A 26,227-nucleotide genomic window follows, 5' to 3' on the forward strand; every position below is an offset into this window, starting at 1 on the left:
ATTATAATTATTACAATTATCATTCTTATCATAAATATTCTTACTACTTCTTTTTATTTTATTCCATAAACTATCGTACTTTTTCATATTGTAATGAGTGAAAAAGATATCTTTAATTATTAGATAATTCATTTATCACTTAAATCTAAAAATCACTATTGCTACAGCCTCAAAACACATATTACAAGCGGTTATGCCTGTATACGTACACCCCGTCTCGCACATGCAATGATAGACAGAGACTGCCTGTGACTGTGAGTGTGAGAGTGAGACTGCTTGGAGTCTGAATGAGAATTGAGAATTAAGATTTGTGACTAATATTTTACTCCCTATACAGGCCAGACCTGGAGGCACCACATGCTGAGGGTTTAGATAGTTGAAATGTTTTCCAGGGGAGGGGGATGTCAGGGGTGTAGATAGTTAGATAGTTTCCAGGGGAGGGGGATGTCAGGAATGTAGATAGTTAGATTATAGTTTCCAGGGGAGGGGGATGCTAGGGTTGAGGATAGTTAGATAGTTTCCTGGGGAGGAGGACGCCAGGGGTTTAGATAGATAGATAGATAGATTCCAAGGGAGGGGGATTTCAGAGGTGTAGATAGTTAGATAGTTTCCAGGGGAGGGGGACGTCAGGGTTGTAGATACTTAGATAGTTTCCAGGGGAGGAGGCTGGGCCAGGGGTGTTTATAGATAGTGAGTATAGTTTCCAGGATTTAGGATATAGTCTTTTAGGGGATAATGGGGGGTCTGGTTCACAGGGGTTTATACAGTATACTATGTAGTTTCCGGGATAATAGGATACTAGAGCAAAGTCCGTCCAACGGTTGTTTGTTCTTTGGAAGTGTCGAATACAACTGCAGCTATAATTCATAAATGCAAGAAATTCTGTTTTGTTGTTTTCGAGGTAGTTGTTAATTGTAATAGATCCTGGGCTCCAGCCAACCCATCGAATCCATTATTTTCAAATATAGCCGGGGGGGGGGGGGGGGAGCCCCCCTTCCGTGGCAGCCGCAATATTCACTCCTGAACGTGACATGCATATGACATTTCCAGGCGGCCCTCATCCCCCTCCCCCCCTCAGGTCATCTTTTATCTTTGACTAACACAAAAACAATTAAAATACGTGTTGTTATATTACTTTAAAAGTACATTCTATTCATGTGTTGCCAACCAAGCTTTTATTCTTGTTTTTATTCATGTTCCTAACAGCAGAAAGATGAACAGCTGTATTGAAGCTTCTCTCCGCAGAAAGATAAAGCCAAAGCGCGAAACCAAGACATTGCCGCGTTCTATGTATTATTTACAAAACTACAAATTTTTACAATGATGATGAAACTCTAAAGTTATTTAAATAATTACAGCTTAAATAAGATTAGTAAAATGTAGACGTGTCTTCATCATTTTACCATAGAGTCTGCCCTGCAGAACAATTTTGAACACCCTCCCCCGTCCCCCACCCCCTTCCATCAATTTTGTAAATGACCTAAATTTCAACTATTTTAAACAAAATCATATTTATTTATATATTACAAAAGGCATTTTATGTGTTTATTAAAGTCGCATACTTTGTGGGTAACCCTGTACGTTTGATAAATAAACTTAAGATTTTTACTCCTCAGAAAGATGGGCGACGATAAGTTCTTAGAGTCTGGACAATACATCATTCAACAGAGAGAGGAGGATGTATGTATTCTTATTATTAATAGTTTTCACAGAAGTAATTTCATAGAAACCCCTGTCTCATTTTATAGCTTTAATCATGATGTTAGCCACTACGATGAAGATACTGTGGTTTTATTAACTTTAAATGTGTTAAATTCTTACAATTTTCTCTTGAGTCTGCTTGTTGCGTAAATATTTAAGTTCCTTTATTAGTATCCTCAATTGGAAGCAATTAATTTTCAGTTGGACACCCAATGATAGCTTTATAAAAAATTTGCATGTAGGAAAGGTTTCAATAGAAAGGTTACTAGAGACATTCAAATAATATTTTTTTTGGCTAACTACAGATTTTATTACAAGCAACGTAAAATTAATATTTAGATGTTAGTCCACCCTCCCCCTTCATCAAATTTCACAATTTACCTTTTGAAAAATAGGATGATGATAGTCCAAGAGAAGGGGAACTAAGGGAGCAGGACAGGTTCTTACCGATTTACAATATCTCCAAGGTATTTTTTAAACAAAACCGTTTATCAACATAAAACTCATGCTGAAGCTATCTATGTAGTACGCTTAGTAGACACTTCAGTTATCATCATGTTAAGAATTGTCGGTTTTTTTTAAAGAATTAGGTCAAAACTATTTTATTAGGTTTTTTTATAAAAAATGTAGACCCCTTCTTTCTTCTGCTAATTGCGCCTCGGAATCTTCTTTCTCCTAGTTGCCCCCATTTGAGGCTTATATACCCCCTCCTAATTGTTAAAGCTAGGTGATGATGAAGGTAGTCTCCCTCCTCTACTCTCCTAGTTGAGTCCATGCATCTATTGTTAAAACTTGACGATGAAGAAGGTTGCCCCCCTCCCCCCCGTTTACTCTCCAAGTTGCACCTCTGAATCTAATCTATTGTTAAAACTAGGTGATGAAGAAGGTGGTCCCTCCTGCCGGCAAGGTGGCCAAGGAGGCGAGAGAGTGTGTTCAGGAACATAAGCAAATACAATAAGATAAAAAATATATTAAAATTTCGATTTCGTAAATATAGATTAAATATCTTTTATTCAATATTTATTTCTTGCCAATTTTACAAACGCCACAACTTCCACAAAATATATTAAGAATTTCTTTGTAATCACAAAATAAGTCAAACCTAATTCTTTTTGGTTAAATGAAATATTCCTACCCGTAAATCTATAACAAATACTTGGTTGACTAATTTGAAAGTAAAGCTTGTTCATAATTGATATTTAAACAAGCTCCATTTTGCAGTTTTTCTTCAAAATCGTTTATTTATTTTGGTTTGGCTTCCAGGAGTGCGTTTCTGAGTTTATATCCTTCATCACGAGTGAAGCTAGTGAGAGATGCCAGGTTTGTTTGGAGATTTGGGTCTGTCCTAGTGAACGATTTTTGGACCCCCCCCCCGGCCCCCCCTCCTATCAATTTTGTACATGACTAAATTAGTAAATTAGTATTTATTTATTATTATTTAGGGTTAGGTTAGGTTAAGACACTTTCTGGGCCGAGCGCTGCGGCTAGGATGGGCCAGGGGGCCGAGCGGGTTAGGTTAGTTAAGACACTTTCTGGGCTGAGCGCTGCGGCTAGGATGGGCTAGGGGGCCGAGCGCTGCGGCCACGGGTTAGGTTAAGTTGAGACACTTTCTGTAAGATCCATGTAAAAATTGATAGGAGGGGGGGGGGGGCCAAAAATCGTTCTCTAGGAATATACCGGATATTTTAACGATATTTTTGTGGTTAAAGGGATTTAACGAGGTGTAAGCGATAAATGCGATTTCTTCGAAGTTTGGTGACTTGTTAGTGAATTGTGAACATTTTAAACTATTTTTTTTGAGTTCCTAACGATATTTTAACGGAGTGAGAGCAATGGTTATTCAATACTGCTATAATTAAAAACAGAAACAGCTTTTTATACTAAATCTTCTCAAACACATTGTACATCAATCTATATCATATTTTTGTTAGATGAATATAACTTACTGAACATTTTATATGGTTAATTACTTTTATATCTGAGTGGTGAATTTTTTGATTGAAATTAGGCTGAACTCGATATCAAATGGGAAAACTCTAAAGATGACGGGACCTAAAGTCTCTAATCCGCAAATCATCAAGTCTTAAATCCGCTATTGACATCATAATATTTACACTGAATTAAATTCTGCGACTATGGTAAACTTATCAATGAAAAGATCTCGGGCCATCATAGATTAAATAGAGCATAATAAATAGATATTGGATAAATGTTTCTTATCACTAATCTATGCACTATAAAGGCAGAGAAGCGTAAGACGATCAATGGTGAGGATATCCTGTTCGCAATGTCCTCCCTGGGATTCGACAACTATGTTGAACCACTCAAACTGTACCTGCAGAAATATAGGAATATTCATATCTATATTTAGTGATTGACTGATTTAGCGATTGATTTATTACATGATTTATCGATTGTTTTATGAATTGTTATATTGATTGCTTTATTAATTTAGTCATTTATTGTTATATTGATTTTTATCGATTTTTTTTTGATTGTTTTAATTATTTTTTGATTGATTTATTGATTAATTGATTAATTAATTTATTGATTAATTAATTTATTGATTAATTTATTGATTGCTTTATTGATTTAGTTATTGTTTGTTTAACTGACAGATTGAGTCATTGATTTAGTTATTTGAACTATGGTTTATTGTTTAAAAAAAAATTTTTTTTTAGTGATTAATTTATTGATTAATTTATTGATTTCTTTATTGATTTATTTATTGATTGAGTTAATGATTAAGTTATTGATTGAGTTACTGATTGAATTACTGATTAAGTTATTGATTGAGTTAGTGATTAAGTTATTGATTGAGTTATTGATTGAGTTATTGATTGAGTTATTGATTGAGTTATTGATTGAGTTACTGATTGAATTACTGATTAAGTTATTGATTGAGTTTCTGATTAAGTTATTGATTGAATTATTGATTGAGTTATTGATTGAAATATTGACGGAGTTGTTGATTGAGTTGTTGATTGAGTTATTGATTGAGTTATTGATTCAGTTATTGATTGATAGAGTTATTGATTGATTCAGTTATTGATTGATTGAGTTATTGATTAATTTAGTGATTAATTTATTGATTTATCAAGTTATTTATTAAGTTTTATATTGAGTTATTAATAGAGTTATTTATTGAGCTATTTATTGATTGATTGAGTTATTGATTAATTTAGTGCTTAATTATTGATTTATTAAGTTATTTATTGAGTCATATATATTGAGTTATTAATTGAGTTATTTATTGAGCTATTGATTGATTGAGTTATTGATTAATTGAGTGATTTATTGAGATATTGATTGATTTAGTAAAATAATACTTGATAAAAGATATGGGTTGATTAAAGGGAGGCGATGAAGGGTGAGAGACAGATAGAAGCAGAGCTCAGTAATCTTGGAACAGAGGTAGGAAACTTGTATCAATGTCTTTTTAACCAAACTTAAACATATCTATGTTGTATCTAAACCAAGTAAGTATCTTATATTAATTTTTTTCATAGTTAAAGAGTAAAGCCTGCAATTAATTTTGTCCAAAAAACTGTTGAAAAGAAATTTCTTTCAAACGAAACATTTATTCATGAAATTTTCATCTCAAATATTTTTCTATTATTTTTCCAACTTTTTTTTGACTTATTTGAAATGTTTTCGTGTAGCTTTCGCATTTGGAAAATTTGAAACATTTTCGGAATAATAAATGTATTTTATTAAAAATTTCATGAACATTCTGCAGGTGATGACCGCTAGCCAGCTACAAAGTTTGACGACACAGGACGGTGAGGTCCTGCTCTACCCCAGCCAACCTTTCCAACTCGGATAAATCTGCTCTATCCAGGGGTGGATACTTTCTTTAAAAAATCATTTTAAAATCTTATTCCCCATAGAAGTTTTTTCCGGGTTTTATTCGCTGATTTGGGAAAACAAAAATGGGGGAAAAAACGTGCCTTTTTGACGCCAAACTTTTCATTTTATTTTCCCGGAGCATCAATAATCTTGAAAATATACACCCCTGTTCCTACATTCTTTCCAGCCATGGTTTCATAGAACTCAACTCTGATTGGAAGAACTCTTAACATACAAGGGGGCATTTAATTTCTATTTTTAATATTGTAAATAAGGAAGAATTCTAAAGTAATTGGACATAGTAGCTAAATTGTAAAATCTTGAAAACATTAACCAAGTGAATAAGATCTCCTAAATTAACTTTTTTCGTCATAATGTATTTTTCATGTCATTTATTTTCAATAAAAATCGAGACTAAAACTTACAAAGCTGTGCTTTGTAACAAAATTAAAACTTAATTAAAAAATGATAGTTTTATGATAATTTTAGGAGAAGGATTAAGTTTCATAAACGAAATTTTACACTTAACGTTTGTTTAAGCACAGAAAAATATGCAATTCATTTTTTTATGAAATAGCTTTAACTTGTTCAAATCAAAGTACAAAGTTTGGATGAAATGTTTCCTCAATTGAAAATTATAAAATTAATGCGTGTGTACACTGTGCACTGTACAGTGAACGTAGACGATGTACAGAATAATGTTTGTATGTTGTACTACTGTTTAATTGCAGTACAGTACAGCAGACAGTATTGTACTAACGGTAATTACTTGAATTTAAGATTTCAGAGAAAAAAGTGGAAAACAATGCTTCGTCATAGATCAGTTTCTGCTCTCTCATCTTTTTTACGACAATCACAGGTTACAGATTGTTTAATTGTTGCACTTTTGGTTATATGAAAAGAAATTAAGCAAGTTTGAACCTGTGACGCAACAGAAAGCCTAACATTACCCCAGATGACTAATGACTATATAGTAAAAAAAAGACTAGCCACTTTGACACGGCGCCATTTTTTTTCTCTTTTGGCTTTTTATATCTAGGAATCTTTCAAGAGTCTGAACTGTCTGAAATATAGTCGGAAACCAAAATGAAACAAACATTTTAAAAGAAATTTTTTCTAGATTCGAGTGGTCGCGTTCAGCACAGATGAATCTGAAAGTGAAAAAGGAAGAAAAAAACTTTCTTCTCTTCTTTCTGCCATCCAATCTAAAGCAGGGAAAGCACCAGCAAAGGAACCAAAACTTGCCAAACCAAACCAAGGTAAAAAACTGAATTTTTAACTTGTTTTGGCGAGGGCCATTCAACATTATTACACTTTCAGCTTTTATTTTACAAAATAATTACAATGTGTCCCAACATTTTTTTGAAGTGTAGAGCCTCAATTTTGGACCAATATTGACGATTTTGGACACTTTTGATATCTACAAAAAATGGATGATAGAATGAATGAAGAATTCCAACCCTTTAAACTTGATTGAAAACTCCAAGAATGATGGAAGGCTCTAGTTTACACCATTCGATCCAGTACAGGTTTTTTGGGGCACCCTGTATTTCACTTTTTTCTTTTAAAAGTTTTTTTTGGGACACATTGTAATTTTGAGGTACCAAGTCTTGTCAAGTCCTTTACTAATTGTAAAGTAGAGACATAAAATTAGATGTTATAATTATTTTAAAGTCAGGAGTTCACAACATCTTCTTTAGGAGGTTCTGTAAATCAAGTTAAAAAAGTTGGCAAGATGAAAAATGCTCTGGAAGGAATTAAACTTGAAGGAAAATATCATTTTACATTTTTAACGAATTTGAATGGTTTATGGTATTCAAACTGGAGACAGGTAAATCTATGATTAGAACTGGAGACAGGTAAATCTATGATTAGAACTGGAGGTTTAACAAAACTCCTGGTAAAAAGTAGAAAGGGAATTCTGTAAGCAAAACGCAATTTAATAATTTCTCCCACCTTTAAAGTTTTTTGACTTCATAATCATTCTCCTTTTGACCTGTGGGAACTGTGCTAATGTTTAAGTTTTATTTGCTTTCTTTCAGCGATGAGGCCAGTTATGTCCCGAAGGACATATTCGGAGGCCAGCCTTTAGGAATATTTACTGAGCCTCTGCCAGCCTCCGCAGAGCCTCAAGAAGTATTGACAACGTGGAGGAAATGTGTGCAGAGGTCAGTGTTTTTGACGATATAAAAATCAATTTGGTTACCTTGTTTGTTTTTTGATTGAGTGTTTGTAAATTAAATGATTTATGATTGATTGATTTTTTTGTAAATTATTTAATTAATTTCTGATTAATTTATTAGTTGTTTAGTTGTTTGATTGATTGATTGATTGATTGATTGATTGATTGATTAGAGAGCTTGAGCTACTGGGAACTCCATCCCCCCGGAACGCCCTTGAAGAACATATCCTATGGACAGAACAAGGAAAACTTTGGAAATTTCCTATAGATAATGAGCAGGTATTCATTAATTAAAGGTTATCCTCGAAATTTTAAAGGGAATGGTTACGTAAAATAAAAGAGAACGAAGGATTAACCATTTACTAACTTTAGGATTTAAGGGGTCGTTTGATTCTTAACCGTTGAAAAAAAAACTTTACATCTAGCACGATAAATTACTAAAAATTACCTTTTTATTCTTTTAAAATAAATTCTTGAAGAAAGATCTTGGCGCTTTGAATGGAATATCAAAGTACCTATCCAAGATTAATCTTTAAAATTTGATTTTATTTGATTTAGTTTTTGATTTCACAAATTATTTAGGATCTTGAATATGCCGAAGAAAAGTTTCATCATCATGTATTTTTAACTCAACATCTACAGCCCTGGTGCCCAGCTTCCGGTCCAATCAGGTTTTTAAATGTTTTTTCCATTGTTAAGTCAATATTTTACGAAAAATAAATGAAATAAATAGTTATGGAGAGGATAACTTAATTGAAGTACATTTTTGCTGATAATATAATTTAAGGGAGCTATTTATTTTCAATTAAGTCATTTCTTTCCCTTTATGAAGAACTTATTGCAAATTTATAAATACAATTATGTTGGGCAGTTTATGGAGTTTATTTTTATTATTTCAGACATTTTATGGAGCTTATCTGTGTCGGATTGTCAAAGAACCCCTACGCCTCAGTAGAGTATAAGAAGAAAACCATCTTATGGTTCAAATCATATTTTGAACGCGCAGAAATTAATGAGATTTTGGTGCATCAGGGACTATGGGCAGAACAAAATCAGAGCAAAGAAGTTTGAAGATGTGGCAGCCATTTTATAAATGGCGGACTATCAAGTCAGCCAGTTTTAACAATACTGGAAAAAATCATTCTAAGTAAGCCAGCTCATGAACATTAAAAATTCTAAAATTTCAGATTTAAAATGTTAAGTTTCACCTACTCTAACCTGATAACGTCAGGTGAGACAAACATAAACTTTCTCCTGTATCTCATACCCTTTATTAATAATAATAAAAATAATATTAATATCATTAATTTCGTTCATTTCTCTTTTATCAGTTTCAGTTTAACTCATTCCACTTATGAGGAAAGCTAAAACTGAACTTATAAGAAGATGTATTTTTCTTAATTCATCGCCTTCTCTCTGAAAAAAAAATTTGTCGTTTTAACCTTGGTCTCGTTTTTGACCCTAGGTTGTTTAACCTTTCGTCATTTATATACTAGTATAGGTAGACCGGCTGGCCTTATTCCACGGGCCTGCACTTGGGTTACCGTTATGGGTGGTTGCTTGATACGCAACTGGCCTTCGGGCTGCCAGCCACTAGGAATGTATCACTATCACACGGGCGTTAAACATTGTGTGATAGCCTGGATGGATTCCAGGCTGCAGACTGCATGTTGATGCTCTGCACCATGAGGGCGGTCTGGGGGTTCCATGTCGGGTTCCCTTTCAGATCTTATAATTATTCTTATTCTTATAATACTATATATTGGTGGAGGTAAACCTTGGGACTCGGCTCACCCAAGTTCCCGAAAACCCCAACACCCGGTACGCTTACATCCAGGGTTCAGTAATAGAACATGTCCTAAGCGGTATTTCAAACAGACGACCCCAGGCGTGGTTGTTCAATGTTCACGTATCGTTCGGGGTCTGATGGGTGTGACTTCCTAGGGGACCTGAATATATTTATTTATTTTAAGAGAATCGCTGGCCCCAGGCAATCCCACCCATCGGCACTCACGAGAAGTTTTGTTTAATAAAAGTGTGATCTTGATAATGAACGTCCTTGACTTAAGCGTCACCAGCAGAGCTTCCATTTATATTTAAAAAAATATTTTTCCTATTTAGGTTTGCCCCAGGCTAACAATCTGTTAGGGTCCAGGGCTTCCTACAGAACTAGGTGAGACGTACATTAAAAATTACGCTTACAGTAACTTTAAAATGAAGAGGAAGCTGTAAAGGGGATTAATTTGTGACTTTTTTTAGAATTCAGCTACCCCCCCCCACCTGAGGTTTCTGCGTTTTCACTTAAAAGAAATTATTACAATAAAAAAATTTAAAATTATCCATGCAGTTAAGAATTGACGATTTAATATAGGAGAAATTACCCTTCAAAAAAATATTTTGAAAAATTTCATATTATACATAATTTTTTTTAAAACTTGATGTTCTGAAATCAAATATGAAAAGCGCTAAAAAATGAAAATTAAATGAGTTAGAGAAACTCAATAAAAACTTAAATAAGGGATTTTTGGACCGTTATTTGGCAATAACTTTTCAGATTTGAATTTAGCATAATTCCAGGAAAGTGAATTATAGCATCAAATTATTCAAAATATTATTTTGGGGGGATTTACGATGATTCCTCCGGTATGAAATCGTCAATTCGCAACCGTATGGGCGATTTTGAATTTTTTTATTTCAATTTTTTTATGTAAAAACGCAGCAACCCCCGGTGGACAGTTGGCTTAGTTCCAATATTGATCAACCTTAGACAATCCCATTAAGGCCAATTATGAAATTTTAACATCTCCTTTAGGCCTAGCGTGTCTTCTGCCTGTGATGCAAGCCTGATGGAGACAATTAGACGAATTGAATGTCTATCTCAGGAAGAAATAAAGGTGACACTTACATATATTTAGCACTTCGCAAAAAAAAACAGTCATGACCAGAAAGACTCGGAATTGATTTATAATTAATCAAACGACTTTGCAATCTAATTTTACAAATATGATAAATAAAACGATACTGACACAATAGCCCTAGTCCTGTTAATTCCAAAATGTGTTTTGCCTTTATTTTGCGTTTAATATTACCAGAGATCTATAATATGTTAAGTCGTCTAAATAACTGTCAATAAATTCCGGGGTTTTCTGGTTATGTCGACTTTATGAAAAGAAATCATAAAAATTAACAGCAAAAAACGCAAAAAAATAAAAAACTTAAAAACTCATTTTTAAAAATCTTTTTTGAATTTTGAAATTTGAAAAGACGATATTTTAGAATTCTTTGTTCAATAGTTAGTACAGGGTTACCCACAATGGATGAGACTTCAGAAATGACCTTAAAGAATTTATCCTGTCTATTTCCTGATATTTATGATTCTCTGCAACTGTAAACTTGTTTCTTTCTTTTATATTTTATAAAGCTAGACTTTAAGGGCGCTTTGCGCCCATCTTCTATTTAAATTGTGAACATTTTCTTTTTGTAAAAATTGTAAAACAAAAACGAAAAAAGTTTGCGGATTTTCTGAAAAAATCCGTGGATTTTCAAAATTTTAAGGAAATTGAATCTTTTGGAGGCAAATTTTGATCAATCAGAAACCTCCCCTGGGTTCATGTTAGGTCCCACACAATTTGGGTACGATCAGTTTAGCCGTTTTGACTTTTATTGGATACAAATGGACAGACAAGCAGACAAGCTAAGTATATACATAGAAGCAAGTAAAAGATTATTTTTAAACAGAAGACTTAAATTATTCTTGGAATAGTCATATTTTCATAGGTCGTCTTTATAGTATCATTCTTTGTGGGTAACCCTGTACTTCTAACAATATCTAAATAGCTGAACAATCTCTTTGATGCAAGTTATTATGAATATTATTAAACAAAATATAAATATGTCTGTGTTCTAGGTGCTTACGCAGAAAACTGCAGCAGAGTTGAATACTGTGCTGAAATCTAGAAATTTAACCAAGGAATATTGTAATTTTTAATAAGTTATGTTATTACCGGAAGGACAGTCTTTATTTTCTTTTAAAAAAATGTATCAAAAGGACTGTAATTTTAATTTTAAGTGACACTCCATAATGTTCGATTCACAACAAGTATGAAAATATATTAATTTATAATTTCGAAAACTGATCATTTTCAATTGTGGTTTCTCTTTAAAGGCATATCTACAGCGAGAAAAAACATAGGAATGATCAAAATTAAACACTTTAAAGAGAGTCACTTAAAATTACGCTTATAGTCCATTTAAGTCTCTATCAAGAAATACCGGTCTATACTTAAATACTTAATTACCGGTGAATCTACTTATTAAATATTGTGAAATCAAAATTAAAAAAATGTCTTAAAAATGAATTGATTCGATACAAAGTGTAAGACCAAGTAATATTGAACTTGAAGTATTTAAATAGTTCTCGCACCGTAAAGTCTGATTTTGTTGTTGTTGTAAAATCAAATTACGGAAAGAATCGCAAATTATTTATGAACTATGAACATTTGTCTAGATGACGTGAACGTCAATATTTTACAACTAAATATATGAAAAATTCTTAAACATAGTGGAAAAAAAGTTGAAAATAAACAAATATGATTTTTTAATATTACATTTATACAGATACCGAGCTTAGAAGAGAACATAGGGGTAGCATACTCTATCTTACAGAAAACACAAAGTAAACTTTTTTATTTTAAACTCAAGGTTGATGAATTTTTCTGATGGATTGATTGTTAAATGAATTAATTCAGTGAATGATAGATTGATTGATTGATTGAATGACTGGTTAATTTATTGGTTGGTATTTGGTTGATAATTGGTTGATATTTAGTTGATATATTGATATGTTCATGAATTGATAAAAAATTGACTAAACTAGTGATTGAAACATTTAAATATATTTGTTCAAAAATTGATTTATTAATCATTGATTGATTTAATTATAAATTAATTGATAAATATATTGATTGATTAGGTTATTGGTTTAGTATTGAATTATTGATAAATTGATAAATTAATATATTGATCATATTAAATATATTGCTATTGATTGATGTATTAATATAAAGCTATTGATTGATATATTGATATATTGCTATTGATTGATATATTGATATATTGTTATTGATTGATATATTGATATATTGCCATTGATTGATATATTAATATATTGCCATTGATTGATATATTGATATATTGCTATTGATTGATATATTGATATATTGCCATTGATTGATATATTGAAATATTGCTAATGATTGATTGATTCATTGATTGCCTTAATGTTTAGATAAAACATTGCTAGGAAATACACCTTTCCATGGTATAGTTCCTTCTGGATCCAACTCCAGCCCTTTCCTCACCACTGCCAGGGGGTTCAAAACCAAGTATATAAGACATTTATTTGTTTTCTTCCCTTTATACTTTCTTTCTACGCGCGCTTTTAAAGAGGGTTCAAAATAATCGAAGAAACTTCTGTTATGTTCAATTTTTGTTGATACAACGACTGGGGTGTTGTTTTGAAAAATTATTTTGAAAGATTTGAGGGAAACCAATTTAAAATTGGACATCAAATGGCAAGTTCTCCCCCCCCCTTTTCCTAACTGATTTTACCCTAAAAATTTGTTGTTTCACTCAATTCATCGTAAACTGTTGTACATTTGAAGGAAAATGATGTTTTTAAAGATAATAAATGTTTCTTGGGCCTTTTCAACTATTTTCTTAAATTTTCTGGAAGAAGCAATTCATCTAAAACTATTTCTTCAATTTTCTAGAAGAAGCGATTCAACTAAAACTATTTCTTCAATTTTCGTCAATTTTCTAGAAGTAGCGATTCAACTGAAAGTATTTCTTCAATTTCTTCAATTTTCTAGAAGAAGCGATTCAAATAAAACTATTTTTTAAAAATTTTCTTAAATTTTCTAGAAGAAACGATTTAAAAAAAACTATTTTTTCAATTTTCTTCAATTTTCTAGAAGAAGCGATTTAAATAAAACTATTTTTTCAATTTTCTTAAATTTTCTAGAAGAAGCGATTCATCTAAAACTAGTTCTTCAATTTTCTAGAAGAAGTGATTCAACAAACTATTTCTTCAATTTTCTTCAATTTTCTAGACGAAGCGATTAAACTAAAACTATTTCTTCAATTTTCTTCTATTTTCTAGAAGAAGCGATTCAAATATAACTATTTTTTAAAATTTTCTTCAATTTTCTAGAAGAAGCGATTGAAATAAAACTATTTTTTCAATTTTCTTAAATTTTCTAGAAGAAGCGATTCATCTAAAACTATTTCTTCAATTTTCTAGAAGAAGTGATTCAACAAACTATTTCTTCAATTTTCTTCAATTTTCAGAAGAAGCGATTCAAATAAAACTATTTTAAAAAATTTTCTTGAATTTTCTAGAAGAAGCGAGTCAACTACAGATAAACCGTTCACAACACTGAAAACTTCTTCAGGGTCTAAACTACAGGTACTTATATTTGTTTTATTTAATCAAACAATTGCGGACAGGAATACAGCTAGGTTCCGGAACCCAAATACCATTGAAATTGGGGGGGGGGGGGGGGGGGGTTGATGCTCTAAGGGAAAAAATGAAAATTGGAATCAAAGCAAAGGTTTTTTCCACCTATTTTATTCATAAGTGCACGTTTTTCTTCCATAGGATTATTAAACAAATATACGACGCGAGCCTTTACATTGGACTAATTTTTCTTAAAGTAAATCCAATAAAAACTTCGACAAAACGTTCCAAGTCGTGTCTAACATTGGGACTTGTGGATTTAGACTCAAAACTAAATTCTAAAGCAGCGTCAGGGACCAGAGGCCGAATTCAAAGAATTTGAACCGCGCGGTTCAAACATGTGCTTTTAAGCTGGAAATTTTAAGTATTTTTGAGATTTGAGTCGGCGATCAATGGGAACCGGTTATTGGTTATTAAATTACGCGGTGCAAGTTCTTTAAATGAGGCCTCAGATTTAGTGATCAGCGAGACATGGTTGAACTGTGCAGGCATGGTTCAACTACTTCAGTCCAGCATGAACTGACGCATAATGAAAGTTGTTGAACTACGTCTGCCCGGTTCAGCTACTTCTCGTTATTTATTAAATCTGGTTCCTGATCTTGTATCTCTAGTGCATTATTGTGCTCAAGCCAGGATGGATTCCAGGTCGCAAGGTGATGCGCTGCATTCTGAGAGCGCTCTGGGGGTTCCATATCGGGTTAACTTTCAGATCTTTACATTTTTATTGTTACTTTAAGACTGAGGCCCTGAATGATATCTTGAAGCATATAGATTTACCGACTAAAGAGAAGGAGAAGGTCAACATTGCCCTTCTCTCCTACGCTGCCGGGTAGGTACTTTTCCAAGGTGTTAGGTACTTTCCCAATGGCCTTTTCCACAGGGCTACTTCCCAAGTGACAATTTCCCAAGTGACTACTTCCCAAATGTTCAATCTCAAGTGGCAATTTCCTAAATGATAATTTCCCAAGTGATAATTTTCCAAATAACAGTTTCCCAAGTGACAGTTTCCCAATTGACAATTTCCCAAGTTACAATTTCCCAAGTGACAATTTCCCAAGTGACAATTTCCCAAGTGACAATTTTCCAAGTGACAATTTCCCAAGTGACAATTTGCAGCTTGGGAAATTGCACAATTAATAAGTTTCCGCTTGGTAAAGTACATAACATCCTTTTCTAAGAGAATGGAATCCTCCTAGAAAGACATTGATATTTTTCCTATCAATAAGTCAATTTCAATTAAAATTTATCAACAAGGTTTCAAATTTTCCCCCCTTCAGGTTTTCCTCTGGGAAGGACCGACTGGATGGGGAAGGAGAGAGAGGGACAGGAAAAGGAGAAAAGAAGAAATGGTTTGAGTGGAATAGAATTCACAATCTTGCAAGCCTACTCGTCATCGTAGGAAAGCTAAACTTTTCTTAAATTCTATTTAAAATGCAGGGGTGTACATTTTTTCTCGAAAAATCACTTTTTTCTGGTTTTATTTGCTGAATTATGGAAACTCGATGAATTTTTGGGTAAAAAGCATCAAAAAGAATTTTTCATTTTTTCCCCCAAATCATCAAAATTCTGAATTCTATACACCCCTGATAAAATGTATTACAAGATACAAATTATACAGCTATGTTGAATCTAATCAAGTTTAATGGACATCCTTCTAGTTAAATTATTAAAAAAGGGTTAAATACGCTTCTTAGCTTTGCTCATTTTTTGTTCATAATTAATTAATGTCCCTTTTTATTCAAGTTTAAACTGGTTCATGTTAATGTGAAAGCTTTCAGATCTTTTTTTTTCATCCTTCTTAGTTTCCCTAGTTTTATGGAGTATTAAAGAATTAGCCCTCCCCCCACCCCCCAGCTCTGCTAGTTTTACTGATGAATGTGTCCTCCTGATTTCTGATAAAATTAAATTTTATGTGCCCCTTAGTTTTACTAGTTTTAAAAAGCATCATGCTAATTATTATGGTTTATTCCCCAATAGCTCTGGTGATATCTCTGAATAAAGTATTTATTGTTATCATGGGATAATAAGGGAGGATTAAACCCCCTGGTTTCTAATAAATGAAAGGTTTATGCCCCCCTAGCTTTGGTGATATCTCTGAGTAAAGTATTTAATGTTTCCATGAATATTACTAAGGGAGGATTAAACCACATGGTTTCTAATAAATGAAAGGCGTATGCCCCCTTAGCTCTGGTGATATCTCTGAGTAAAGTATTTAATGTTTCCATGAATATTACCAAGGGAGGATTAAACCCCCTGGTTTCTAATAAATGGAAGGTTTATGCCCCCTTAGCTCTGGTGATATCTCTAAGCAAAGTATTTAATGTTTCCATGAACATTACTAAGGGAGGAAACGAGATTTCTCCAGAGGAAATAGAGGTAAGGTTTGAAACAAGTAATTTCTAAAAATATTTCTGATAGAGATTTAAAACCTTGAGTGTCGAGGAGGTTTTTTTTCTTCAACAATTCATTTCTAAGAGTTTCATTGTCACTATAAAACTTTTTTTTTAAAACAACAATGTTTTATATAAATTTTTACTTCAAAGTTTTAAGGGACTGTTAACTGTAATTTTTAGTTTCCCATTATTTAAGAGTTACATGCCTGATTTACAACAGTAACCTTAAACTATTATCTGAGATGAGTAATTGAAGTTAGTGTAATTTTATATCTTGAAAGGATTATAATTCTGCCAAATTCCTTCCACTTTTATGAGATAAATCTTTAAATCACTTTTGTAAAAATCTCTTGATAACTTTAGCTAAGTAACTGTTAACCATAAGTTACCCTCGATGCAATGATTACAATGCCCGGTTAACAATGCTACCTTGAAACCTTAATCAAATAAGAAATTTGAAAGGAAATATCGTTTTTCTTGCTCAAAAAGTCTTAATTTCCACGAGTTTCGCCAATGCTTCTTATAAGCAAGAAATGCGCAAACTTTAGCTGAGAAACCGCAAATGAAATGAAACAGTTTTAGGATACAGAAACATGAATATTTAATTCATACAAGCTTTTAAGGGCACCGTTGTAAATTCGGCAGTGCCATCTTAGCATGGAGGTTCATTTGAAATTACGCTCACAGTCTCTTTAAGTCCCTTTAAGCATTATTTGTCATTGAAGGTGACCTTCGAGGACGTGAAGGGCTGCGACGAGGCTAAGAGGGAGTTGCAGGAGGTTGTTGAGTTCTTGGTTAATCCAGACAAATTCAGTATTCTTGGTGAGTCCAAGGGTCATCTTTTTTAAGGGGAAAAGCACAATACTGCCCCCCCCCGAGATGTCATAGCAAAATAAGATTTTTTTAAAGTTTGAAAGTAAAAACTTCTAAAAAAAATATCTTCGCAACCTGATTTTGTACACCTTTGATATTTGAAACTTTGAGTTTTTTAGAATAAGTTTTGAAATATTACAAAGATTTACATCATCTCTGGTGGTAGCAAAACTTAAGAAATTGGAAAATTAGAGTAGAGGCATGTAATTGATGTTTGATGTGAGGAAAGAAGTGAATGATAATGTACGGAAAAAAAATTATGAAAAGTTATATACATTGTACAAGAGGTTAGTTATGAATTGTTATGTACAGACGTACAGGAGTATCATAATAGATTGTTATGTACAGGAGGAGAAAAATGAAAAGTTATTAACATTGTACAAGAGGATAATAATAAACAGTTATGTACACCATATAAGATTATACTAATGAATAGCTATGCACATTGTACATGAGGATAATAATGAATAATTGTTATGTTCAAGAGGATAGTAATGAATAGTTATGTTCAAGAGGATAGTAATGAAATGATATGTACATTGTATAAGAGGATAATAATGAATTGTTATGTACAGGAGGAAAGCTGCCTAAAGGATGTTTGCTGGTTGGTCCACCAGGAACAGGGAAAACTCTGCTCGCCAGGTTTTAATTCAAACAGAAATATTTTTCATCAAGATATTATTTAGAATTAATTTTCTTTTCGATTTCTACCATTTTTAATATTATGAAATCCACGTTATAAGTTTTGTTTTGTATTCTAGATTTTAAAGCAAATAATGATTCTTCTTACCAACATGATTTGATAAAAACTATAAGGACTGTAAGCGTAATTTCATGTGACCCACCCTCATTCCTCAATGCAAAAATGACAATGCCCGAGTTACAAAGGTTCCCTTAAAAGCTTTGTCTGATCAAGTATGAATTAGATATTCATTATACTGTTTATTTTTGTTTGTGTTTTTTGTAAACGTGACTTGTGCATTTCTTACTTTTAAGAAACGATGAACAAATTATCAGAATCTAACACTTTTCGACTTAGAAAAACGCCGTTATATTCCAATCTTTAAGGATACCATTGTAAATCAGGCATTGTCAATTTTGCATGAATTGTCAATTGAAATTACGCTAACAGTCCCTTTAATGATGCCCTTATATAGAGCTGTGGCCGGTCAGGCTGGAGTCCCTTTCTTCCATGCTACTGGATCCGAGTTCGACGAGGTCCTTGTTGGACAGGGGGCACGGAGAGTTCGGGATCTTTTCAAGGTTTAACATTATTAATGCTTGAGATCAACATGATCCGGGTTCTAATCCTGACTCCGATATTTAATATAACTAGCAACAAGCTACAAAAATTGAATTTTACTTTAAATTTTTCTGTAATTTCTAAATAATCACTTTTAGATGTTTAATATAAAGGCAGTTGCCCAAGGAAGCTACGTGAACTTCCTGCGTTGAATTCCAAGAAAGAGAGAGATTAGTATATATTTTAGGGTTAGGTAAGGTTAGGTTAAGACACTTTCTGAGCAAAGCTCTGCGGCTAGGACAGGCTAAGGGGCTGAGCGTCGCAGCTAGAGAATCCCACGGCGTGCATCTTTTAAAGTCTCGTCCCTTTTTTTGTATTTTTTTGTAAAGTATTACACGCTTTTACTTCTACGGTTCTTCTGCATCGTGATTTATAAATATGCCTTTTTAACGCATTATTTAATCCTTTGAAATCCCAATATTTTAGGCTGCTAAGGCCAGAGCTCCTTGTGTGATATTTATTGATGAAATTGATAGTGTTGGATCAAAACGAACAAGTTCTGCGCTTCATCCTTATGCTAACCAAACAATCAATCAATTACTCAGGTGATAAATTGCAAACCATTTCAAAGAATTTTTTTTTAAATTGATCAAAATCATGATTTTAATAGGCTTCCTTTTCAGTGAGATGGATGGTTTTATGTCTAATGAGGGAGTGATAGTTCTTGGTGCTACTAATAGAGCAGAAGATCTTGACAAAGCTCTTCTACGACCTGGTAGATTTGATACTCAGGTAGATCAATAGATCAGTTTCACTTAACCAATATAGATTGTACAGGGTCTTGGATCATTTTATAGAAAGACATTTCGTAGATTGGACATTTCAAAGATGGGATATTTCATAGATATGACATTTCATAGATAGGACATTTCATGGACAGAGCAAACTTTACGCACATTAGGTTATTTATTATTTTTTTATTTAATAAATCATATATGCATGTTTATTTCTAGATTCTATCTGATATTTACTTCACCGATCTTCAATCTTGAAATAAAAGGCTCTAGCACCCATTCATAAAATGTCTTTCTATGAAAATGTTCCAACAAAAGGTCGTTAGGGCCGGGTGGCTCGAGAAAAAAATTTTTCAATTCAACATGCACCATGCTATACCCCTTCTCAATGGACAATCGAGTCAGAATTTAACTTCAAAGAAATTTAAAAGATGTAGTATTTTTAGTCTTTCAAATTTAATCAAGGGAAAAAGGGCAATTTAAATTTATTTTTTTAATATTTTTTCAACTTTACAGATCAAGGACTTTTTGGATCTGAAGTCACTGACCTCTATTTTGACGTCCAAAACCAAGAATTTTTTCCTAAACTTTTATGTCCAAACTCTGTCTGAACAAAATATGTCCAAACTCTGTCTGAACAAAATTTAAAATTTAACAAAGACAAAATGCCTTGTTTCTCTTAATTATATTTTGGAATACTCTGAAATATATGTTCTAGAATTTAAACTATTTTTGACTGAGTGGACATAAAGAATGTGAATCACATGGCAGCAGTTTTTTTGAGACACTTTACTATCTATTGTAATCTGATCTTAGGAAAGCATTGGGGAATATATAGTTGAATGTGGTATTGGAGATTGATCTCTATCAACGATTTGTAGATTCCACAACTTTTCCGATTACTAGTCTTTTCATCTGGACCTTTGTTTGTCGTTTGTGTTCACTGTTCATTCTTTAAAGAAAACCTGTTTATCGTTTAGGTAATGGTGACTAACCCTGACATCAAGGGTAGGAGAGAGATCTTGATTTTGTACCTCGCAAAGATCAAGCATGATGATAGTGTCAACTTGGAGAAACTAGCAAAAATGACAGTAGGTATGCTCTTCAAGTATTATTTATGTTTATATAAAAGGGATCTTAAATATCAAAAGCAATTATAAAATACCCTTGAAATAGAAAATGAAAAATAGAAAAACGTGAACAGATATTAAATAAATTGTTTAAAAGCATGTCAAATATTGAAAGGACCTGTTGGATTTTAGAGAGTCTCCAGAAATGGAGCTGTCTTGGGCGGATCCCCTAGTGTAAGTCTTCTCCCTAGGGTGACCAGTTTGGTCAGTCCATGGATACGTTTCGGTGGCTAGGAGCGCCGACCCTTATTTCATTGAATGATGGGTTGTCCTTTAATAATAATAATAATTGGTTAAGTCTTGCATTACCATAAGCTTCAGTTTCATAAGAATTTTGACTATTAAGAGACTTACATGACATTAAAGAAATATTTCAGGATTTTCTGGAGCAGATTTGCAAAATATGGTAAACACAGCAGCTATAAGAGCTGCTGTAGACGGTAAAGAATGGGTCAGCATGGCAGAGTTTGAATACAGTCATGATAAACATGTTCTTGGAACAGATTGGAAATCTAGGGTAAGTTGGAATAAAATACTTTATTGGTTGATAAGAGATTACAACTTATTTCTTATGCGAAAAAATGTCTTTGCTTTTATTCACTAATTTTTCTGAACCATTTACCATTCTTAACAATACAATTTTTAGCTTACAGTTATTTGTTATAACATTGTAAAAGTTAGTTAGTTGTGATCTGGTAAGTAGTAGCATATAATGTAAAATTGAAAAAAAATCTTTTTTAATGATATCTGAAGTATTGTTTGTACTGCCCAGTGCTTAGAATCCATTTAATTGTAATTCAGATCCGGATCCGGATCTTGGATCCGCTCTGGAGAAAAGTTTTTTTTGCAGTATTTGGTAAATTTTGCCCTTTAGATCTGAATCCGTGAATCCGCATAATTTTGCGGATCTTGATCTAAAATGTTGTGGATTTGTCAATGGTTGTAATTTCCTATGAAGAAAGATTTGTTGACAATAACAGCCCCAATAACTAGAAATGAACTAGGTGCGTGAGAAGTCTGATCTTGAGATAACAGCCTACCATGAAGCTGGACATACACTTGTAGCATACTTTACAGAGGATGCTCAGCCGATACATAAGGTGAATAACTGGGGTTCAAAACTACTCAAGGGCATCGTTTTTAAACTTTTAAAGTTTAAAAACTGTTCAAAGGTTTTACAAGAATCTGAGATGCAAATTTTATTTCAAAATTGTATGCTAGAAAATTTTGGTATTTTTGCACAAAGCAATATTTGTACTCTGATCAAAGAAATTGACCAAAACGATTTGTCAAAACGATTAGAAAATCGTTTTTCGTTTTCCTTTTTGAAAAATCGTTTTGTTCAATATCTTTGATAAGAGTAAAAATTCAGCTTTTTTGACAGAAACAAACTTGTCCAGCATGCAATTTTAAGATAGAATTTTGTTAAGCCTAAAAACTTTAAAGTTTTAATGTTTAAAAACGCACCTTGTAATCATAACAAGTTTAACTTAGAGCTCTTCAGTTCAGTTTATTTCAGTTTAATGATTAAAACCTTAGGAAGGTTCACACTATCCCTTCAAAGAATGATTTGATTTTAATGAGACCAACATTAGCTACTGCTAGTTGATGAAAGTTTTGACCCCTTATAGTCATGATAACATTGTTCTGGAATTTGAAATACTACAAAATAATTATAATAATAGTCCTGAAATATCCCAACAACTAGCTTCCAATGGTTACTGTAAATATTTTACAAAATTCATAGAAAATGATAAGATGATGTTAAGGTGACAATTGTAGCTAAAGGACAATCAGGAGGCCATACAGCTTTCTTACCTGAGGATGATTCTTGGCATGTTACAAAATCACAGGTTTGCATTTTTAATCCAGTTAGGTCTAGTTTTAATTGATAAAAAACAAAAAGCAATTTGGTATTTCAATGAAAGTACATATAGCAAGATGTAACTACCCAACTTACTGTTTAACCAATGGCTGACAAAGTTTCATCATTGGAGGGCACCTTGAATCTGATTTGATTTGGTTTTTGTCAAGTCCTGGATCCTGATTTTTACTTTAACTGCTAGAGTGATTGAAAAGGTTAATGTTAAAGAAATTTTTAAAGGACTCAAACTGTTCATGTAAAATGCTGAATAGTCCCAGAAATGGGCTGTTTGGGGCAGACCGTCCAACAATTAGTCTTCTTCCAATCAATGTGGGGCATTGTCCATGGATACGCTCGGTGGACAGGAGCGCCGGTCCCAACTTTACTGAACGACGGGTTGTCTTTTGATAATAATAATAATAATAATGGATGCTTGGAACTCTGATAGAAAATTCTCATACTTGAACCTTGTATTAACCAGCCTATTTATTAGCTACTGGCCCGGATGGATGTAGGTATGGGAGGTCGTGCAGCAGAAGAACTAATATTTGGTAAGGAGAAGATAACTGGTGGTGCTAGCTCAGATCTTCAGTCCGCGACTAATATTGCGGAGAATATGGTGAAGTCTCTTGGGATGTCGGAGAAGATTGGTCTCCGAGTAGTTCAGGTATAGATACAATCATCTTTATCATTGCTCAATGCTCAAGTCTTGTTTAAACTTTAAAGCTTAATTTCAAGTTACCGTTCATAATAAGATGGAAATTCTGGATTTACAGTTTACACGGTAGCCTTAAAATCTTTGTTTAATCAAGTATGAACAATGAACATTATATGCTCATTTCTAGCTTATGAGAAACAATTGAGAAATTCACAGACCTAATCTCTTGTCGAGTCCGACATTATCTTTCTGATCAGACTAAGGTTACAAGGGTACTAATTTAAATCAGGAATTGATATCTTTGCATGGAGGTTTACTTAAAATTACATTTACCTTTAAGCAACCCTTTTCTTTGAACATAAAATCATCCTACTATTTTTAGAAGGATGAATTAGCTCCAGGCTCCACAGAGCTCATGGATTTGGAAATCACGAAGATGATGAATGAGAGCTACAAGAGGGCTACACAGATACTTAAAACACACAGGTTGGAAATTTGTAAGAACAAATTTGTAAGTACAGATAAACAATTTGTAAGATCAGATAAACAATTTTTAAGATCAGATAAACAATTTGTAAGATCAGATAAACAATTTTTAAGAACAGATTAACAATTTGTAAGAACAGATAAACAATTTGTAAGAACAGATAAACAATTTGTAAGAACAGATTAACAATTTGTAAGAACAGATAAATTATTTGTAAGAACAAATAAACAATTTGTAAGAACAGATAAACATTTTGTAAGAACAGATAAACAATTTTTAAGAACAGATAAACAATTAGTAAGAACAGATAAACAATTTGTAAGAACAGATAAACAATTTGTAAGAACAGATAAACAATTTGTAAGAACAGATAAAAAATTTGATCTTAATCTTTAACTTTAAATCGGGGAAAAAAGTGGTTCAATGACAGCTCATATTCATTAAATTTCGTCTCAGGAAAGAGTTAGATATGCTGGCTGAAGCTCTGATACACTATGAAACCCTGGATTCTGATGATGTAAAAACAATTCTGGAAAACAAGCGTCCTCCCCCGGCAAGGTAATCTATTACTGATTATTTATTAATTTTATCTGTAAGTCAGTTTGTAAAAATGGATTTGAATTAAAACCTTTAAAGATATCTCCTTCCTTGGGGACTATTCAATCATAGGTGACGCCCCCGGCCCGGTAAAGATGTTCAGAGGTGCACTTTTTCTTTTGAATAGATATAAAAATAAATTTAGTAAAATCCCCAACCTTTTTTTATCCACTACTTCGCATGCAGCCAGAAAAAACGTAATATTTGGCCCATTTTTGAACATTTTTTAATTAAGGTGATAACATTTTCGCTAAATGCGTATTGCTTAGTTTTAAACTTGGCATGATGTTTTAAATCATTTTAAAAATCCCAAATACTCTTTGTAAAAAATCGTCGATTTTTTTCTACGTACTCACATCTTGATACCACTACCTTGGTAACTAAAATATTGTCTGGTTTTTGTGTGGTGTAAAAATACTTAATAAACCCCCTTTCCCTATCCCGGGAATTCATGAATCGCTAAATTGCAAAACAGGATGGACTTTATGCCCCCCACCCCAAAGGGGGTATGGAAAGTCTTCTTAAGGGAGGGGCATGCCCCTCCCCATTAAGGCCCCCTAGCCTGATATGCGCGCCTGTAGGAATATATTTTTAAAAATTTTGATTGATTAACAAATAACAAGTTGCATATATGTTTTGCCCATAAGATATCTTAAGTGTATATTCTTAAATTCATATTCAGACCATCTGCAAGCACTGTCCTTGGATACAACACGCCAAGATTGCCATTTTCTGACACCCCAAGAACAGGTATGGTAACTGTTTTTCAAATTTAAGACAAAGGTTTTGCAGTAAAATAAGGATTATTCTTCTAGGAGCTCTCCCTCCTGTTAGTCCCCCGGGGCCCCTCAAACCAGAAGGAGCTGACATCATTTAAACTCCCTTGACCCTGGTTCATGTTAGAGGCTCTATACCATCATACTGAGACAATAAGGGAGGACGTCAAAACAGTAAAATGAAATTTTGTTGAATGAATGTAATTATTTAATAATTGAATTAGGTTTCATCTTATAATTCTGCTCAGATTTATTGACGTAAGAGCAACTATACATTTCTGCAAAGCTAACGTTATGAAGGTTTCTGATTTCTAAAACTTCAACGATAATTGTCCGGCTTCAATAAAAGTTGGCTAATGGCCATATTTAATTTAACTAACCGGCAAACAAAATATGATATTTCAGGATTATTTGATCTTACTACTTCATAAGTCCTGGGGGTTAGACTAAGTTACTTTTTACTAGTCCTAGTTTTTTTTTCAGCGTACAATTGTTTTTGGGGCAAATGATGATTTGAGGGAATATCTGACAACCCTTAAAATAAAATTTAAACGAATGAATTTTTTTGTTGAAATGACAAATTGTATGCTTCTATGCAGTCATAAGTATTGACCTATTCACACAGTTATAAAAGTTTATCTAAAATATTTTCAGAAGAAGAATGCCGTTGATAATTATATCCGGCCCGCCATCTAGCGGGAAAACCAAAGCTACCAAACTTCTGGAACTTTCTTTAGCGGAGAAGGGAAAAGAAACTGTCGTTGTCACAGAAGGAACAGATACATATTAAGAACATTGGAAAGTTAAATAAAATTTTTCTTTGTACACTTGTTTCCAAGAATTCAAAATCTTCCCAAAGAGATTTCTTAGCTGTGTACAGTGTATCTTTTTGAGGAGTAATATTGAGTATACTAAAACGACCAAGAAATTTTGATAATTGAAGTTCTTAAGAGAACGGACTGTAGACGTAATTTCATTTTACTTTCCATTGATAAAAGGGCATGCCATTTCAAGAGATACATAGGAAAAACGACTTTATCTTCCACATAAAGTCAATTTGGTTTAAAAGATAGTGTTGTGAATTGAACATGTCCTTCTTTCAATTGAGCGCCCCTTTAATGCTTCTAGTGTCTCATTTTCATGCTAGTGATCTCTTAATGATT

General features: G+C 32.9%; 3 protein-coding genes across 4 annotated transcripts; all 3 read left to right on the top strand.

Moving 5' to 3' along the window:
• Positions 1 to 1,579: 1,579 nt before the first annotated feature.
• LOC111710779 (nuclear transcription factor Y subunit beta) lies at positions 1,580 to 6,715 on the top strand. 2 transcript variants are annotated; one of them, XM_023484909.1, is made up of 9 exons: positions 1,580 to 1,680; positions 2,097 to 2,168; positions 2,576 to 2,638; positions 2,965 to 3,021; positions 3,944 to 4,050; positions 5,058 to 5,115; positions 5,441 to 5,542; positions 5,738 to 6,409; positions 6,671 to 6,715. In XM_023484909.1, the coding sequence occupies exons 1-7, from the start codon at positions 1,621 to 1,623 to the stop codon at positions 5,525 to 5,527; spliced, it is 504 nt and encodes a 167-aa protein (XP_023340677.1). In that variant the 5' UTR covers positions 1,580 to 1,620; the 3' UTR covers positions 5,528 to 5,542; positions 5,738 to 6,409; positions 6,671 to 6,715. The 2 variants fall into 2 exon arrangements, with proteins under 2 accessions (XP_023340677.1, XP_023340676.1); XM_023484908.1 differs by having other exon boundaries at positions 5,441 to 6,409.
• A 644-nt stretch (positions 6,716 to 7,359) lies between these two features.
• Positions 7,360 to 8,920, top strand: LOC111710773 (28S ribosomal protein S31, mitochondrial-like). Its single transcript, XM_023484901.1, has 5 exons — positions 7,360 to 7,409; positions 7,593 to 7,718; positions 7,906 to 8,011; positions 8,315 to 8,403; positions 8,632 to 8,920. Exons 1-5 carry the CDS (start codon positions 7,360 to 7,362, stop codon positions 8,801 to 8,803), a joined length of 543 nt encoding a protein of 180 aa, XP_023340669.1. The 3' UTR covers positions 8,804 to 8,920.
• LOC111710777 (ATP-dependent zinc metalloprotease YME1 homolog) lies at positions 8,901 to 25,720 on the top strand. Its single transcript, XM_023484904.1, has 24 exons — positions 8,901 to 8,963; positions 9,854 to 9,905; positions 10,545 to 10,626; positions 11,640 to 11,702; positions 12,350 to 12,407; positions 13,020 to 13,116; positions 14,132 to 14,198; positions 14,987 to 15,078; positions 15,527 to 15,648; positions 16,540 to 16,625; positions 17,368 to 17,464; positions 18,091 to 18,157; positions 18,673 to 18,778; positions 19,245 to 19,363; positions 19,442 to 19,550; positions 20,533 to 20,647; positions 21,060 to 21,199; positions 21,687 to 21,782; positions 22,452 to 22,535; positions 23,040 to 23,213; positions 23,587 to 23,690; positions 24,148 to 24,249; positions 24,971 to 25,038; positions 25,104 to 25,720. The coding sequence occupies exons 1-24, from the start codon at positions 8,927 to 8,929 to the stop codon at positions 25,163 to 25,165; spliced, it is 2,199 nt and encodes a 732-aa protein (XP_023340672.1). The 5' UTR covers positions 8,901 to 8,926; the 3' UTR covers positions 25,166 to 25,720.
• Positions 25,721 to 26,227: the final 507 nt, after the last annotated feature.

Source organism: Eurytemora carolleeae, unplaced genomic scaffold, assembly GCF_000591075.1.
Source record: "Eurytemora carolleeae unplaced genomic scaffold, Eaff_2.0 scaffold996, whole genome shotgun sequence".
Classification (NCBI taxonomy): Eukaryota; Metazoa; Arthropoda; class Copepoda; order Calanoida; family Temoridae; genus Eurytemora; species Eurytemora carolleeae.